General features: G+C 44.6%; 1 protein-coding gene across 3 annotated transcripts in view; it reads right to left on the bottom strand.

Moving 5' to 3' along the window:
* The window catches only part of DACH2 (dachshund family transcription factor 2), a 290074-nt gene that overhangs the window by 129976 nt on the left and 140495 nt on the right, over positions 1–19603 (bottom strand). For all 3 annotated transcript variants that reach the window (XM_087972087.1, XM_087972088.1, XM_087972089.1), the window contains one exon: positions 10556–10671. In XM_087972087.1, the coding sequence (XP_087828213.1) occupies positions 10556–10671 (116 nt within the window). The remainder of the gene's footprint in view (positions 1–10555; positions 10672–19603) is intronic.

The raw sequence follows: 19603 nt of genomic DNA, 5'->3' as shown, positions 1-19603 counted from the left end.
AATATGTTTTATTTCCAACTGAGAATTATTGAACAGTGGGGCCAAGTTGGAGGCATTAAAGGACATTTATTTACGTTTTGGATTTTGTTATGTTTGTGTTACACTCCGGGTCATCACAGGTTATATGAAAATAATGCATATTCTTATTTATACGATGAGAACATCACAGAAGAGAAGTAAACATAGACATACAACCCACATAATTACATACAAAACGTCTATGGGATACGGATAGCATTAACACAAATAATATATGAAAATTCAGGTGGCCCTCCACTTGCAACAGTTCTCATTTCGTGACCGTTTGATGTTATAACGGCACTGAAAAAAGTGGCTTAGGACTGTTTTTTACACATTTGGTACTGTTGCACATTCCTCTGACCATGTGATCAAAATTCAAAGTTTTGCAACTGGTTCATACTTATGATGGTTGCAATGTTCCAAAGTCATGTGATCACATTTTGTAACCTTCTGACAAGCGAAGTCAATAGCGAAACCACATTTACTTAATAACCATGTTAACAATTGCAAAATGTTGGGCTCAACTGCAGTCGTAACTCGAGAACTATCATGCTTATATTGTAAACTGCCCAGAGAGTGCTATAAAGCACTATAAACTGACAGGAATAGCTAATACCCTAGAAGATAGGCTCAAGATCCAGATGGATCTTGACAGATTTGAGCACCGGGCCCTCTCCAACAAAATGAAATTCAATGTAGAGAAAAGGAAAGTCTTACACTTAGGCCAAAAAAACCAAAAGGACACATATAGACTGGGTGAAACCAATCTTAATATCAATAATTGTGAGAGGGATCTTGGAGTCTTAGTGGACAACCAATTAAATATGAGCCAGCAGTATGGAGCGGCAGCCTAAAAAGCCAATGTAATCCTAAATTGCATTAACAGAGGGATACAATCGAGATCAAATGAGGTACTAATATCACTCTATCAAGAATTAGTAAGACCACACCTAGAGTACTGCATCCAGTTTTGGTCACCACACTATAAAAAAGATGTTGAGATTCTAGAAAAAGTGCAGAGAAAAGCAACCAGGATGATTAGGGGACTGGAGGCTAAAACATGATGAACGGTTGCAGAAACTGGGCTTGGCTAGTCTAGGGAAGAGAAGGACCAGGGGAGACAGGAGAGCCGTCTTCCAATATTTGAGGGGCTGTCACAGAGAGGAGGGGATCAAGCTATTTTCTAAACCACTTGTAGGCCAGACAAGGAATAATGGATGGAAACTGATCAAGGAGAGATTCAACCTGGAAATAAGGAGAAATTTTCTGACAGTGAGAACAATCAACCCATGGAACAGAAGTTGCCTTCAGAAGTTGTGGGAGCTTCATCACTTGAGATTTTCAAGAAGAGATTGGACTGCCATCTGTCAGAAATGGTGTAGGGTCTCCCGCTTGGGAAGGGGGTTGGACTAGATGACCTACAAGGCCCTTCCAACTCTGTTAATCTGTATATAAGACTAAATGCTATTGCTATTGTGAGTGTTATTAAACTGGAAGATGTCCTTGTTTTGATTGCTGGTTTTTAAACTTGGTACACTACTCCAGAAGATGGTAGAGGACAGGAAGGCCTGGAGGAACGTTGTCCATGGGGTCACAATGGGTCAGACACGACTCCGCAGCTAACAACAACAACACTACTACTCAAGACGCATTGCTGTGAAATGGGCGTCCATGTAAATTATTTAAATCAATGCCTACTCTCAGCCATGGAAGTTCATTGAAGATCTTAAGCCAGGGCCACTCACTGCAACCTGTCTCACAAGAAGGCTGTTGTAGGAATAAAACCGGGAAACTGGGTTCTTTCTATGCAGAGAATGACCTCGTAACACCTGCACAGGGCTAAGGTTTCAACTCCATGCCGGCCTAATTTCAGCCGCGTTCTCCAAAAATCAAAATCCGCAATCTAAAATCTGTTCCTCTGTTAATAAAACAGAAAGGTGACCTTACCCAGCGTAATAAGTCACTGAAGAAATCTTCTTTCAACACACTGAAAGGATTTCACGAAGGTTACCGCCTCTTTGTTTTACCTGAGGGCTACATTGCAACACATATTTTGCACTGGCTTCTAAAATGTGGTCCCTTGAAAAAATTATGATCCAGGCCAGATTTCCAACTTCTAAAAAGTTCTGTGGGAACTCTCTCTCTCTCTCTCTCTCTCCATCTCTCTCTCCCTCCCTCCCTCTCTCATCTGTTCCAGCTCTATTTTGGTTACTTAAGTCTGTCCCGAGGAAATAAATGCCTTTTATAACAACTACAAGGCCCCTTACAATTCATAAATACATGGAATAATTACTTTCTGGAGAAGTCGCTCTAATCTAATTTACTGCATTTTTATAGAGTGGTAGACTAACGTCTTATTTGCGACCTGTCGAAAAGGCAGCAAATTATGGCAAGCTTAACATTAAATGCTACGCCATAAAGCAAATATTTATCTAATTTGGGATTCTGTACATCTTAAAAGAGCATGATAGCTGGCTTTTCTTCCATCCAAAGCAAGTAAGTGCCTACATTATTCCCCTCAGTTGTGCAGACTAAAGGGGGCATGCATCACTATCAATCAAGCCATTCTAAAAGGTGCCATTATCACTAAAGATTTGTTATTGTAACACACAGCCTACATTCTTGTAGAGAGACCAAGATAATACCTTAAGAAAAGCCCAGTGTCTGCGGTAACATCATGCAATAAACAAGGGTTTTAAATCACAAAGGTGCATTCAAAACAGAGTGAATGACCTTGGCTGATTCAGAAAGCTAAGGAGGATTGGTTCTTGATAAAACTTCAATAGGAGACCATGTGGGCAAGGACAGGAGCTGTGGGTCAAGCCACTTCTATATATTAAGAAAAGTGCTGTGTTATGGAATTGTGTAGGAATCAGTTTGGTCTAGGAACCAGGAGACTGTGAGTTCTAGCCACGCTATGAAAGTTGGCTGGGTGACTTTGGGCCCATCACCAGAAGATGGTAAATTCTAGTCCCGCCATGAAACTTGGTTTGGTGACTTTGGGGCAATCACCAGAAGACGGTGAGTTCTAGTCCCACCTTAGGGATGAAAGCAGGTGGGGGACTGTGAGCAAATTACCAAGAGACTGAGTTCTAATCTCACTTTAGGCATGAAAACTGGCTGAGCGATTTTGTGCCAATCACCAGGAGACTGTGAGTCCTAGTCCTTCCTGTCTTAGCCACGAATAAACCACAAATGACTGGGACTACAAAACCAATAAACCACAAACGAAGCCTTTTTTATCAACCCACCTAATGACAGCTCAGCTTCGGAGTTGTAGAAAACTAGAGAGATCTTCCATTGTGGACACTGGCCTGGCTGATTGCTGTCCATAAACCATGATCAATATAATCTTTTCGCCCTGAATCAATATCCTTGCCAGGAAACTTAGTTATAGCAGCCAAGATAATGACAGGCAAGATAATGGCTTGGCTCTTAAGTGAAGGCAACAATGGGTATCCTAAACCAAAATACATTATAAGCGTATGTCAAAAAAGGATGGCAGGAAACAGGACCACGGAGAGTTCCTTGTACAACTTCATGATACAAATGTTTCTCCATAAGGGCAAACTCAAAATAACTGTACAAAGACCTACACCAGTTAGTCATTATATACCGTTTATTGGGGAAAGCTACTTATTTCATTGAGTTAAAGAACTGTTACTGGATTTTATAGACTCCAATTCCAATGTTTGAAAAAATAGGGAACCTAGCGGGACCTCTAAAAAAACCAGAAAGCAAGGTTAGATCTGTCCCAAGAAAAGCAGTTGGAGAAAGCAATTTGGTCTAGTAGTTAAGGCACCAGGCTAGAAAATGGGAGACTGTGAGTTCAAGTCCTGCCTTGGCCATGAAAACCAGCTGGGTAACTTTGGGCTAGTCACACCTCATAGGGTTGTTGTACTAAGGTTCAGAGCGCTCTGCTTATTGCAAGACCCCCAAATAGCCCTTGACTTACAAACATTCGTCTACTGACCACCGTTCAAAGTTACGACGGCACTGGAAAAAGTGACTTATGGCCATTTCTCATACTTACGAAGGTTGCAGCATCCCTGTGGGGAAAAAATTCAGCCGCCTGGCAACTGATATATATTTATGACGGCTACAGTGGCCAGTCACGTGATCACCAATCTAAGTTGGTCCTTGCTGTGCGCAGGTTTCTCTTCTATTTTCTTTCTAGCTAAGTCCCGGTCTAAGAGGGAAACTCTTTAAATCTCTTGATTTCACAAGATCATTTACCTCTTCTTATTCTGCATGACGGGTAGTCCTTGACTTACAACCATTCATTTAGTGACAGTTGGACGTTACAACAGCACTGGGAAAAGGGACCTATGACCGTTTTTCACACTGAAAACAACTCACGGACGCGGGATTTGTGCGCTTGACAACTGGGATGTATTTATGACAATTGCACTGACCTGGGATCATCTGATCACCATTTGTAACCTCCCCAGTTGGCTTTTGACAAGCAAAGTCAATATGGGAGGGAGGGGAGCCTGATTCACTTAACAACTACAGTGATTCACTCAAGAACGGTGGCAAAAAAGGTTGTAAAACAAAGTGCAACTTACTTAACGATTGCTTTGCTTAGCAGTAACAATTTGGGGCTCCATTGAGGCCGTACGTTGAGGACTACCTATATTCTGGAAACACCCCTTGTCCTCTCTCAGGCTCAAAGAATCCTATAGGACAGGGGTGTCAAACTCAATTTCATTGGGGGCCGCATCAGGGTTGTGTGTTGACGTTGGAGAGCCGGGGGACGGCGTGGCTGGCTTGACGTCACTCGTATCAGCGGCACCTGTGGTGGCCCGGGCAGGGCTGGAGGATCCATTTTCGCTGGCAGAGGACTGCAGGAGCGTCGTGGCTAAACACAGTCTGGGAGGAGCTGCAGGCAGGCCTTCCAAGTGACGTTTTCACTGGCAGAGGTACCGCAGGCCGGTCCTTCACGGTTTCCAGAGACAGATCTAAGCACCCTGTGAGCCCTTGCGTTTGACACCCCTGCCTTAAGAGCAATGAGTATCTCCATACCAGAGACGAAGGATTTGGGAGAAAGGAGATCTTTTGGAACAAAACACCCAAACAAAATGTCCTTTGAATTGTATGCGTTGCATCCTTGGTTTGCAGCGCCCTCCACCGAAGCCTGCCCTCTCCAATTTAGCTTGTCGCTGGTCAATACAACGATGGCAGTTTGCAGACGCCGATATTACATGTCCGATGTTTTCATTTATCTGAGAAACCATTTTAATAAATGCACAGATTGTCCTGCGCGAACCACAAGGTGCCACTCCGAAGCTGTAGAGCACAAGCGCTTTCTCGTGTCGGTGTAGTCCGAGGGCAGAGCAGATGGAACGGAAGCTACAGAGAGAGGGGCCATTTATCACAATGACAGAAAGTGGGTAGCCTCAATCCTTTCGCCACAGGGAGGGAAAACCGGGGTGGCAAAGCCAAGAGGAAGGAATCCAAAAAAAAAACAAACCACCAAAAAACCCTGGACTTTGTGTCACGGGGCAAACCTCAACACTGTTTGTAACTTAATGATGTTATTAGCCTTAGACATTCAAGTACAGGCAGTCCTTGACTTAGGAGTGCAATTGAGCCTGAGATTTATGTGGAAGTGGGAACATTGGTGAAGTTGAGTTTTGCCCCCTTTTATGACTTTTCTTGCCGATGGTCGAGTGGTCGAAAGTCGAACATAACTACATGTTTGACGATGATGATGAGGATGACTAAAGCAGCCATGTCCCCAGCCCACATTTAGCTGATAACATCTCAGGGTTTCTAAGGTTATTTTTCTCCACCCCAACATTTATATTAGCACACAACATCTGGCTTATAGGCAGTGTTGGGATCAGGCATGATATTCCCCTCTGAAAAAAAAATCGGGGCTGGGCAGCCGCTTCCCTGCGGGTGGGGCTGAGGCCGCCGCCTGGGGAGCGCCCGCTGCTTTCCCTCGCCAGGGCCGGGCGGTGGCGTGTTGCACGGAGAGACAGATGGTCCGTGGCTGCCCAGCTCCCTTTTCCTGCTGCTCAGCGGCCTCCGCTCGCACCGCCCAGGCTCCGCACAGGTGTCCGGCTGGGGCTGTCAGGAGTTGCTACCGCCGGCGCGGCTCCGTGCGACTCCAGTCCCGCGTTGCCTTGGGAAGGGAAAGGCAAAACCGGGAGCTGCTGCGCCTGAGCCTCCGGTGCCGCCGCTGCTGTTGCAAAGCGCCGCCGCGGCTCTTCCCGAGGCAACGCGGGACTAGAGCCGCGCCGGCGGTAGCAACTCCTGACTCAGGGGGCCTCCAAGGGGAGGGGAAGGAGGAGAAGAAAGGGGGGTGGGCGATTTCCAAAAATATCGGAATTCCGATTTTAATCGGAAGAATATCATGTCTGGTTGGGATTCAACTGGTGCAATAACCGGTTCGGTGAGCACATGCTTCGAATCAGCTGGACCGCAAAACACAGAAATAGAAAAACATACGAGAGCCGTGATGGAGAACCTGTGGCACGCGAGCCCCAGCCAAACCTACCTGCACTGCGCATGTGTGCGCCTCCCAGCTGATTTTCAGCCCGTTTGAGTCCCAGAGGCTCAAGGGAAGCCTCTGCAGCCTCGGGAGGCCGAAAAATGGGCCTTCTGGAAATACCGGAAGTGCCCGTTTTCAGCCTCCGGAGGGCTTCTGGAGTCCAGGGGAGGCCGTTTTCGCACTACCGAGGGCTTGAGGGAAGCCTCTGCAGCCTTTGGAGGCCGAAAAATGGGCCCAAATACTGGAAGTGCCAAAACAGGCCCATTTTGTAAAAAAGGCAGGAAGGCAACATTCTGATGTTGCTTACAGAAACTGCTTCTCCCTGTTAACCCTTATTAACATTCTTGGCAAGACTAGACTTCCTGTCTCAGGAACGTCTCTGGAGTTTCTTTTCCCCTCCTTTGCTGGTACTTTGCTTGTGTGGAGTGACCATTCAAAGCTACAATGGCACTGAAAAAAGTGACTGATGACCATTTTTCACACTTACGACTGTTGCAGCATCCCCCACAGTCACGAGAGGCCAGGCGAGGAGATGCGTGCCTCGATGTGAGTGATATTGAGTTGGCCACGCCCAGCCAATAACATGACCACCAAGCCACGCCCACCAATTAAGCCACGCCCACAGAACCGGTTGTTAAAAAATTTGAATCCCACCCCTGATGGAAACTAATCAAGGAGAGAAGCAACTTGGAATTAAGGAGGAAGTTTGTAACAGGGAGGACAATTAACCAGTGGAACAGCGTGCCTCCAGAAGTTGTGGGTGCTTCATTACTGGAGGTTTTTAAGAAAAGAGTGGACAGCCACTTATCTAAAATGGTATAGGGCAATGATGGCTAATGTTTTTGGGCTCCTGTGCCGAAAATTAAGCGCGAGAGCAGGCAATGCACGCCTCCCCCCCAACCCCTGCACATACAATCAGCTGTTGGGTGGGCAGTATGTGTGCATGCTCATTAAGGCTCTTCCAGGCGACCTCTCATGGGCCAGCAGAAGTGGCACGCACATGTGCCATAGGCTCACCATCACGGGTATAGGATCTCCTGATTCAGCAGGGGATTGGACTAGAAGACCTCTAAGGTCCCTTCCACTTTTATTCTGATTGGCTGTGATGGGAAGACTCCATTATGGTCCTAAGTTGAGGATTACCTATAGAAACGTCCCAACTCTCTGCCTCCGTGTATCAGACAAGCAGAGGGACAAGTGATGGATGACTGACACCTTGAAACTGTCAGGTGAAGGTTCTTTACAATGCTGCTCTTTTTCCAGATGTGTTTACAAGGGTGTTTAAAGATGCATTGTTGACGTGCAAACTTTGGCCGTGGTTTTCGCCTTTGTTGCGGGAAACATTAATGTTAACAGTGATGATTCCCACAGTGAAGCATGGAGGCTTTGAAGATGAAGGCAGCGTGGAAATGAAACATGCATTATTCCCCTTTTTAAATTTCATCTGTACGCCAAGGCAAAAATCTGCCATGGCAGAACTGCTGAATGTCAGGCTATGGTTAATGGCTCAGGCTACAGTTTTGTGGGAGGAATCCTGCAATGTCTTTCCGCTGTTGTTTATTTTACTATTCCAAGGGTTGCCGCAGAGTGACAAAAGGCATATCATCTGCATCTTGAAATACAGTATATGTGGACATCTCAATATGTGATTAGAGTTGTGAAGCATGATTCATAACCAGCCATCATAAGCTATCACTATTTCCTTGGCTTTCCTCATCGGGCTGTGTGGATAGCAGACAGAGGGGCATGAAATAATTCAAAACCACTTGTATTTCTTTCTCTGTCTTTATCTTTCTCCCTCCCTCCCTCTCCTTTTTCCTTTTTTCCTTTCTCCCTTCTCTCTTCTTCATTTCTCTCTTCTTCCTTTCTTCCTTCCTCCTTCCTTCCCTTCCCTTCTTTCCTTCCTTCCTCCCTTATCTCTCCTTCCCTCTTCGTCTCATCTTCCTTCCTTTTTTCCTTCCTTTTTTCCTTCCTCCCTTCTCTCTCCATTATTCTTCCCTTCTCCTCCCTCCCTCCCTCCTTCCCTTCCCTTCTTTCCTTCCTTTCTCCCTTCTCTCTCCTTCCCTCTTCGTCTCATCTTCCTTCCTTCTTTCCTTCCTTCCTTCCTTCCTTCCTTCCTTCCCTCTCCTTCCTTCCTTCCTCTCTTCTTCTCTTCATTATTCTTCCCTTCTCCTTCCCTCCTCCCTCTCTCCCTCTCTTCCCTTCTCTCTCCTTCTTTCCTTCCTCCCTTCTCTCTCCTATATTGTTCCCTCCCTCCCTCCCTTCCTTCCTCTCCTCTCTCTTCATTATTCTTCCTCCCCCTCCTCCCTCTCTTCTCTTCCTTTCTCTCTCCTTCTTTCTTCCTCCCTTCTCTCTCCTATATTGTTCCCTCCCTCCTCCCTCCTCCCTCCCTCCCTCCTTCCTTCCTTCCTTCCCTTCCCTTTTCTTCCTCCTCCTCTCATTATTTTGATGGACATTGTAAGGATTTCAATTAGTTAAGATTCACTAATATTGTTCATATAAGTTGTCAACTTACAATCATTCTTTTAGCAATCATTCAAAGTTCCACAGGCACCAAGAAAAGTTACTTACGGCCTCACACTTACAACTGTCACAGCTTTCCCACCATCACGGGATTAAAATTCAGGCATTCAGCAACTGGCATTTACTTACAATGGCTGCAACATCCCAGGGTTGTGTTGCAACCTTTCCAGCCATCTTCCAAGGAATGAAGACAACGGGGCAAGCCAATTTTGATGAATGAACACAGTGATTCACTTAACAAACACAGTGATTCGCTTAACAACGGTGGCCCTTAGACTGATACATCACTTCACAGTGCTTTTACAGCCCTCTCTAAGCTGTTTTACAGAGCCAGCATTTTGTCCCCCACCAATCTGGGTCTTCATTTTACCCATCTTGGAAGGATGGAAGGAGGAGTCAACCTTGAGACGGTGAGATTCGAACTGCCAAACTGCTGGCAGACGGCAGTCAGCAGAAGTCTTGCAAGCAAGCAAGATTTCATATACGAAAGATTTCATATACGAAAGCTGGCTTAGGGAAGCGCCCCGATCTTCTCTACTGCAAGCAACAATGTTCAGTGAATTGGCCCTCCTGATGGTGCTGATGGCCTCCACCACCTCAAGCTCCCTATTGTCTAATCACAGAAGAGGTCTACCAAGGTGGACAACCACTTGCAATCTACACTATCCAGCTTCTTATGCTCCTAAGGTAAAGGTTCCACTTGCACCTATGCGCTAGTCATTTCCGGCTCTAGGGGGCGCTGCTCATCTCTGTTACAAAGCCAAAGAGAGCCAGCGCTGTCCGAAGACGTCTCTGTGGTCATGTGGCCAGCAGGACTAAATGCTTTCGGAAGGCACACAGAACGCTGTTACCTTCCCACCAAAGCAGTCCCTATTTTTCTACTTGCATTTTTATATGCTTTCGAACTGCTAGGTTGGCAGAAGGCGGGTCAAGTAACAGAAGCTCACTCTGTTACACGGCGCTGGGGATTCAAACCTCTGATTGACAAGCTCAGCGTCTTAGCCACTGAGCCACCGCGTCCCTTATCATGTTGCAAATCCTGAGGCCAAAATCCATTGGCATTTACGAAGCTGCCCTTCGCCTCCTGCCCTCCTTCCTAGCTTCTAAGCTTGGAAGACAACAAAGAGAAGAGAATTTTGCCCCCCACCCCTCGAAGAAACCCCTCCCAGTCCCTTCCAAAGCTCTGAGATCAACCTTTCCCCATATCGCATGACCAAGGCATCTAATGGCACTTTCCCCTTTAAGGAAATTACGATTAATGAAGAGCTAAATTGCAAATCCATTAGGTTTTAGTCAGCTCAGCAACGCCACGTGGGGTGAGGGGCTTGGGTGGGGGATCTGGGGAGGGGGTGTCTGGAGAGAGGTTTCATGAATGCTCAAGAAATCCAATAATGTAACCTCTGGTAAAGCTTGAAAAAGCCCTGAAGGACAAGGCAGTTAGATCAATATTAGTTTATTTCAACGGCTGCACAGGACGGAGCAGGGAGAGAAGCATCCAAAGGATTTTATTACCTGTTGGGGAGATAAGCCCTGGTGATAAGAGGCCCGGCACTCCGTGGGGAAGCAAGCGCGTGTTCTCTTGTACCGCAACCCCCAGAGAGCGCTTGGGGGGTCTCCCCGGTCGTGAACTGTTGAAACAAAAGTGAAAATAAACTTTTAGTGCTCTTTTGTCAAAAGGATTTGCATCAGCAATGTACTTTGCATCGATTTTCTTTTATTTTTTTAAGGCCCTGACCAGCCGAGTCCTTGGGTTGCTGGTTTCTTATTTCTGCTGTCAGAATTTTAACTCTTTCTGAACTCCAAAGTGACCGGTCAATCACCCGTTACAAGTTGCCTGCAGGCATTCTTAAGGTTTGGTTAATGTGGGAGAGGACCGGGCTGAGACCGAGGGAGGAGTCAAGAGTGTCATTAGTTTGGAATTCCTTTGCAGTTGCAAGAGATCTAACTGCAACCCATCTTGAATTCCATTGACTCTTATGTCCCAAAGGTGGGTTTTTTCCCCCCATGTTTTATTTATTTTATTTATATAACATGTAAAGATTCAATTGCAATTGAACAGTGTGTTGACTGGGTACAGTTACTTTTAAGCAATCATAATCAAAATGTTTACAATGATGTTCATCACAATAATATTAATACTATAATAACAATAATATTTAACTTATCTACTTTAACAAGTCTCCTTTCTAACATTTGTCCTGCATTTATTATATCCCCATATTTCTAACTTCTGTTTTTATTATCTAACCCAGGGGTCGCCAACCTTTTGGACCTCAGGGACCACTAAACTCATAATTTTAAATCCCGCGGACTAATATGAATTTTGACAGACAATGGCTTGCTGATGTTGGTGGGAAAATGGGTCCCATATTCCAGAGCTGCAGTAGTCACAGGACTGGCTCTTTGGTCATCCCGGAGCAGCTGCTCCTCCACCCAAGTGCACCAGCCTGCCATGGACTGGAGGAGCTGCTCTGGGATGACAAAAAGGCCAGTTTTGTGACAACTGCAGCTCTGGAATAAGGACTGACTTTCCCACCAACATCAACAAGACACCCCGGGGCGGATTTCCCTCCCCTGCTGTTGGTCTTACCTTCCAGTCCCAGCTCACGTGGCTCCACTCCATCACCCTTACCTTCTCAGGCCAGGAAAGGAGTGAAGGGGAGAGGAGGGGTCAGCCAGTGGCAGGATCAACCGACAGGGAGCCATAACAGAGGGCCGAAAGAGCCGCATGTGGCTCCAGAGCCATATGTGGCTCCAGAGCTGCAGGTTGCCAACCCCTGATCTATGTGGTTGCAATGGCCCACAATTGTTGGAAGTAGGCCTGCTTTCACCTGGAGAGACAAGCAAGCCCAAATCCACAATTCGGTGTAGGATGAATGTTATTACCCATTTTCACAGGGAAAAGTTTCATCTCAAGGCCTCATGAGCTAATGAGGTTTCGGCTCGTGGCTGCACTAAAGTGTGGTTTCTTTGACCGGAAGATCCTTTTCAGCACTGTCAGATTGGAAACACACTATAAAATCTCTGCATTCTCTTGAAAAAAAAAAAAAAACACTCCAGGAAAACTGGATCTGCAATAGTTACTGGAAACTCATCGGTTCTTCTGAGGAAATGTTATATCCTTTCTCTTGTTCACGTCAACATCTTTGCCACAATATTTGCTCTTCCTGTTATACAACAGCGCTCGCTGACAAATTTATTTTGAGATGTGTCTAGTGTGGTTGGCTTCAGTCAATTTCTAACACTTAGAAGTGAAACTGGATACTCTTCCATGCATTTCCCACTGCAGTTTTATTTATGATTGGAAATCAACAAGCCATCAGAAGAAATCACAACTCAACTGAGACTGAAAACCCTGTTTTGGATGAACTAGAGACATCTCTGCGGGAGATCAAGAACATTCATCTTGATCAAACAACTCTAAATCATAGCCTGTTGACTGGATGGAGCCATCGGTAATGTACAAGATCCGAAACCCAGACTAGGCTGCCTTTACACAGGTGGCCCTCTGGTTATGATGGAAATTGGGACCGGAATTTCTGTCACTAAGTGACATGGTAGTAAGGCATGTGATCGTATCACTTAACTATGGCAATTCCAGCAATTCTGGTTGCCTTCTTTAAGCAAGTATTATGCCATCACTAAGGGGCTCACCTGATCGTGACTTTCGACTTCCTGCCCGCTTCCCCATTGATTTTGCTTGTCGGCAAGCCGGCAGGGAATGTCGTCGTGGCTTGTTGCAAAGTCATAATTATGAGCCCAGTGCCCTAAGCACAATTACATGATTGTGGCAGGGGTGGGCTTCAAAAAATTTAACAACCAGTTCTCTGCTCGGTTGTTGGGTGAGCGTAGTCATGGTGAGCATGGCCTAGTTGGCCTCCTGCACCACGGGGGGGGGCACATTTTCACTGTCCCCGGGCTCCAGAGGCTTTTCCTACGTCTCCAGGAGGGCGAAAATGGCCTCTCTGAGCTCCGGAGGCTCTGTGGAGGCCGGAAATAAGCCTAGCCTTCCGGAAATGTTTCCTGACACTTCTGGAAGGCCCGTTTTTCGCCCTCCCCGTGCTCCAGAGGCTTTCCTCGAGACTCCAGGAGGGCGAAAATGGCCTTTCCGGGCTCCTGAGGCCTCTGGAGATAGCCAGAACTACAAGGACCCCTGTACTGCACCATCCTAACTTTGAACAGTTGTGGAATAAACGGCCATAACCCAACACTACTTGCATAAGGAAGCTCCAAATACAGCTCAGTCGTATAACTGTACAAACTGTGATTTAGCATGTAAAAATTGAGCAATAACACAAAAGCTCTACCATATACAAGGCAAAAATGAACAGCATTTGGACTTCTGACAATAGAAACATTTAGAAGCAACGGACCCAACCCCCTCCTCCCTCGCCATGGGTGCACTCCCAAATTTACTAGAATCACATGTAAATTTGCATACTAATCAAGACAAATAAACATGTGGTGATTTAACTAGGAAACCGTCTGATGACAATTTAATCGGTACAGGTTAAAAGGTCCATCTCTACCGCATCCTGTTGCAGTGAAAATATTGATTGTGTAACTGATTTGAGGACTGCCTTATTTTGCAGGGCACAAATAACCATTTAATTGCTCTTTAATTGAATGGTGATTGCTCGTGAGCAAATGATTAAGGGTTGCTTTTTTTTTTTGCTTAATTACTCAATTATTTATGCTCAGCAATAATATTTTTATTGGGATAGGGAGATAATGAACTCGCCTCCAAAACAAAGCAAATATATAGATCATTTTCCAGTTACACAAGAGATGAATATTTTTTTGGATTAGGTGTTTCTTTTTTCACAATCCATATCTTCCTGTAATGCTATTAGACTAGCTGCTCCAATGTCTGCAGAACGGTCAAGTCAGTTTCTCGGTATGGACACCACTCCCAAAACTGTGGCTTAACATACCAGGAAGTGCTAAACTTCAAGCCAAGGCATGAGTCTAGGAGGGAAAAATATTAACTCCCGTGTCATGAGGCTATTATGAACTCAGAATATGATAAACTCAGAAAGCTCAAACTGCCCAAGGAGCTGCTGATTCAGTTCTACAGAGGAATTACTGAGTCTGTCATCTGCACCTCTATAACTGTCTGGTTTGGCTCTGCAACCAAACAAAGCAATTAGGACCTCAGAAAAAAAAACAATTGCTACCAACCTGCCTTCCACACTGAGGACCTGTATACTGCATGAGTCAAAAAGAGGGCTGTGAAAATATGTACAGACCCCTCACATCCTGGACATAAACTGTTTCAATTTCTACCCTCAAAACATCTCTATAGGGCACTGCACACCAGAACAACTAGACACAAGGACAGTTTTTCCCCACATGCCATCACTCTGCTAAACAATTAATTCCCACAACACTGTCAAACTATTTACTAAGACTGTATTATTATTATTATTCTCATCCTTCCTACTACTTATCTCCTTTTCTAGTTATGACTACAACCTTGTTGCTTGCATCTTTACGATTTATATAGTTTTATTTAGTTTCCTAGTATAATTTTGATTGCTTATTTAGTATCCTTTGACTATCACTGTTGTATCTTATGTTTCTCGATGAATGTATTTTTATGTACACTGAGAGCATATGCACCGAAGACAAATTCCTTGTGTGTCCAATCACACTTGGCCAATAAAGAATTCTATTATATTCTGTTCTGTGCTGTGCTGTGCTGTGCTGTGCTGTCCTGTCCTGTCCTATCCTATCCTAACTCTACTCTACTCTACTCTACTCTACTCTACTCTACTCTACTCTACTCTACTCTACTCTACTCTATTCTATTCTACAAACTGTATATGTGCATCATTTATATTGAGTATCAGATTTCAGGCACTAGCTGACCAATTTTGTCCTATTTGGGAGAAAAATTTCTGGTGCATCAGTGTTGTTCATGACACTTCTCCATCAACAGAATTATATTCGAAGCATTATTACAGGCTTGTAAACACTATTTCTTGGTTCATACCTCATGATAAGATATAATTGTGGGCAGGCTTAGCTTTACATGCTTTGAATACAGCCACCATGGCTTGTCAACCAATAATTACAATGTCTAAACCCAGCCAACCGAGGCTTAGTTTTTGTTTTGTTTTTAAGTAGAAATAGTTCAATCAAAAGAAACCTGGAAGGATTCATGAAGTTAACCACAATCTACATTAGGAGTTTCTCTACCAGAACAAAAGACTAGCCAATCTTTCTGCCTCTGGATAAACCAAGGATAGCGCTAGTTGGGAAAAAGAGACTCAACACGTTTCCCCAGTACAGTTGCTTCATCCAACCTGAAGAATTATGAAGATTTCCAGATCAGAACAACACCTGACCTGATCACCATTAGCAATCCAGCCTGTTGCAATATGTTTAACAAACTATGGTTTTAAACGTATCGATTTTCTATTGTGCATACATTCCAGTCCCATAAAGAGTCCTATTTGATCAGACTGAATAGGGGATAGACTGAATAGACTTTCTTGTTTGTTTGTTTTTCTTGAAAATGTTTCGCTTCTCAATCAGAATAGAAATGGAAGGGACCTTGAAGATCTTCTAGTCCAACCTCCTTCTCAAGCAGAAGACCCAAGGGCACTCCAGTCTTTTCTTAAAAACCTCCAGTGATGAAGCACACGCAACTTCTGAAGGCAAGTTGTTCCACTGACTGTAGGAACTGCATCTCAGTGTTTCAAGGGCCTTCGAGTGATGCTATGATATCATCAGAAGTGTTTCTGTTTGTTTGTATTAACTATGTAAGAGTTTTAAGATAAGAATGAGAGCAGGAGGTGAAGCCCTCCAAGGGCCCCATGAAAATTCAACCTTTATTTACTAAATTTTACAGGTGTGAGCTGGTGCTTCTCCAGGTGACAAGGGGCCACAGAGTATAGACTGCTTGTTTTCCACTAATGTTTTAGGAAAACTTAAGGAGAATATTTGGCTGCTATTACTTTTCAGTGACTAATATTCTTTAGCTAACGGAACTTGGCACTACCACGCTATGAATCTCTTTCATCTCTTTTTACACTCACCTAATCCCATGACCATTAATCACATTTTGGAGGAATACTTCTGACATTCTGAGTTCCTGTTGTACAAATCAGTGCTATTCACCGGTCCCATATCTTTCATCTGAGGAATGGGGAGAATTGCTTGGTCTCTTACATACGTTTGTAATGGCAAAAATCCTCATGGATTTTTGAATGGTTAGGAGGGCCAATCTTAACAGCCAGAAGAACAAACTCGGAACCTCAAGATAAACACCAACTGGGAGGTCATATCTTGTGTGGTTTACAGCTCAGTTAGAGTTAGACTAACCCAGAAGTGTTCAAACTTGGCAACTGTAAGAGCTGTGGACTTCAACTGCCAGAATTCCATGGCTACTTGGGAATTTTGGGAGTTGATGTCCACAGGTTTTTAAGATGGCAAGTTTGGATACCCCTACACAGTTGAGCAAGCAAGCAAAAAAGATAAGGAAGGAAGGAAGGAAAGTAGAGAGGGGAAGGAAGGAAGGAGAGGAAGGAGGCAGTGAGAGAAAGGAAGGAAGGTAGAGAGAAGAAGGAAGGAAAGGAAGGAGAGGAGGGAGGCAGTGAGGGAAGGAAGGAAGGAAGGTAGAGAGAGGAAGGAAGGAAGGAAGGAAGGAAGGAAGGAAGGAAGGAAGGAAGGAAGGAAGGAAGGAAGGAAGGAAGGAAGGAAGGAAGGAGAGGAGGGAGGCTGGATTCCTGCTGGAAATCGAAAATAGAGTAGGATTTTTCTTCTTCTTCTGCAAAACACATGATTATATTTTTAAAATTCAACGCAAGGAAAATAGGTGTGCCCTTTTTGGAACGTCTTCCTTCTGTTGCTTTGTGGCATCAAAACAATGCCCCTTCCCCCACCCCACCCCCACCCCTCCCCCCCAAAAAATGTTGGGATTTTGACCACAATTTTTCCTCCCTGCCAGATGTAGTTAAACTCTGAGTGACCTTCTGGGTGCTTAGGAAAAGAAAGAAACTTTGACCTCCGTGCAACTTGATGCCGTCTCCGTCTTCATGTTGGCAAACTGATCGCTTGTCTAACTATTGAAAGACATTGTATTCCTTCCCAGATCAAAAGCAACAACAGGCTAATTCAGGAGGAGGGGGGGGGAGGAGAGGAGGAAGAGGAGGGGAAAAAGAGGAAGCCCCGCAAAATGGGCAATTAACATTAATCACCGGTGAAGTTGTTTAAGCAGCTAACTAGAACCTGTTCACCAGGGCCACTCTCATAAAATCAGGGTTTTGCACTAATGCACCAATTCTTTCCGTGCAACTCTGCATGGGAACACCAAGCCATTGTGTTCTTCTTCTGGATCAAAAGGTGGGTGGCTGGGATGGGAGTAACACCCCCAAATGTAAATGTTTGGTGCTGAACTGGTATGCAAGTCAGGCTTTGCTCTATGCACGCTTGGAGAGTCCCAATCTTATTTGTCACAATAATTTTATTTGTCTGTTGGAAGCCACCAACCCCCTCCTAGAAGAATGAAATATTTTGAGAAATATTTTTTTTAAAAAAAGGACAAAAAGGATAAAATATTTCCCCCCAAAAGAGACATTTAAAAAATCTTAAGGGAAACAAACTCAGAGCCCCAGCTCCCTGCTTCCAGCAGATATTTTGTGCCCATTAAGAAATTCTGGGCTAGTCTATCTACAAAACAAAAGGCCTTCAGCTCCAGGATGATGGGATTAAGACATGATCCTTCAGGACATAATAGGATTAACCCACTACCACTTAGCAGCAGAGCTCACTACATTGCACAATCTCTTAAGGACATTTAATCACACTCCAAACTTCAACCAAACTTAGCTCAGACAACCTATAGAGCCAGCGATGACCCCTACGTAACCCCTACAACAGCTATTAGAATACATGCTCATGCACAGGAACAGGAAGCTCAAGTGCAAAGCCCGAGAGAAGGTATAAATACCTCCCACTCTCAACTCCATTTGTTCAGCAAACATGTGGTTCTGCTTCATCATTAAACCCTCCTTCCAATCAGCCTCCAGCCTCCATTTTGTCTCCAGTGCCTTTCTCCCGGCTTGGAGCTGAACCAGATGGATCATTCTTCCCATACGTCCCTATTATGTTCACCTGCCCACTAGGATAGATTGTAGGTTCCCATCGATTAGAGATTGTTATCTAGGGGGAACCATGAAAACGGGGCCTTCTCAGAGGTGGCGCCTACAGATCCCATCGATTAGGGATTGTCATCAAGGACCCTGAAAACAAGTTGGCCAAAATAAGACTTCTCTTTCACAGGCAAAGAACATTTCTGGAAGCTTGCAGCCCATGTTGGTACAAACCTTTAGTCAAGCAAAGAAACTTTTCTTGAGGGAAGAGTAGAAACTACAACATGTCTTTCTTAATGGGGCTCATTTGTCCTCAACTCACCTTTCCTTCTACTACTCTCTGAGTGACATCAGCAGACTGTCTATTGTCCTCCTTAGCAGCTACTTAAAATCCATTAGGACAAGGGCAGGCCACATCTGTGTAGCCAAGGTTTTCCATTTTAACACCAGGCAAATCCAGCTGGAAAAAAAGGACAACCAGAGAGCAATCAAGGGTTGCTGAGAATCTTAGTCCTGATAGCAGAAAAGAATAAAGTTGGAAGGTGGACCAAAAAAAACCTTATTATCTCAGTCAAGATGTCTCTCATTTGGGAGAGCAGGCTGGAATCTTCTCTGATAGATCGACTCCCAAGATATTGATAGTCCCAAGGGTGTTTTTTCAAGTGGCAACTGGATTTCCTTGTTTTTCTTTGAAGACTTCTCACCCAAGAAGCTTCTTCAGCTCTTGACTGGATGGTGGGGAAATGGAAAGATTTATATTCCTTGCAGACAGCTGGTCATTTGCATTTTAGAAAGTCATTGAGTCCACCCACCATCCAGCCAAAGCTGAAAAGGCTTCTTGGATGAGAAATGAAACGTCTTCAAACAAAAAAAAAAAGTCCAATTGCCTCTTGGAAAAAAAGCACCTTTGGGGCAACCATGACCTGGAGGATTGAGGATCTCCATAGAAAAGCTATTGATATTTAGCCAAACACCTACGTAATAGAAATTTTATTTGAACGTGTTTTTCCTTACATTTTTTGCAACATCGGATCTGGGGTTTTGAGGGTGGGAGACATCTCTGTAGGATCTCTCTGGGCTTAATCTCCCCTTGGAACATGAAAACCTCACCGGATTAATACACTATCAGGGAACTGTAAGGCATTTCAACTCCTGTTCTGTCCAAAATAAATACATTTGGCTGGCAAAGGAAAAATGGCTTTTATGTTGAACACATGGACAACGTTTTCAACACATGCCTTTAGCACAGGGGTCTTCAAACTTGACAGCTTTAAGACTTGTGGACTTCAACTCCCAGAATTCCTCCTCCAGTCATGTTAGCTCAGGGATTCTGGGAGTTGAAGTCCACAAGTCTTAAACTTGCCAAGTTTGAAGATCCTTGCTTTAGCATAATTTGAGGCAGGGGTCTGCGGAGTGCTTAGATGTGGACTGCAGGGCCACCCTGGAAACAGCGAGGGACTGG

Source organism: Notechis scutatus, chromosome 10 (genome assembly GCF_049901735.1).
Source record: "Notechis scutatus isolate UNSWTSFEM ecotype Mainland chromosome 10, rNotScu1.2, whole genome shotgun sequence".
Lineage (NCBI taxonomy): Eukaryota > Metazoa > Chordata > Lepidosauria > Squamata > Elapidae > Notechis > Notechis scutatus.
This window is presented reverse-complemented; position numbering and strand designations above follow the sequence as displayed.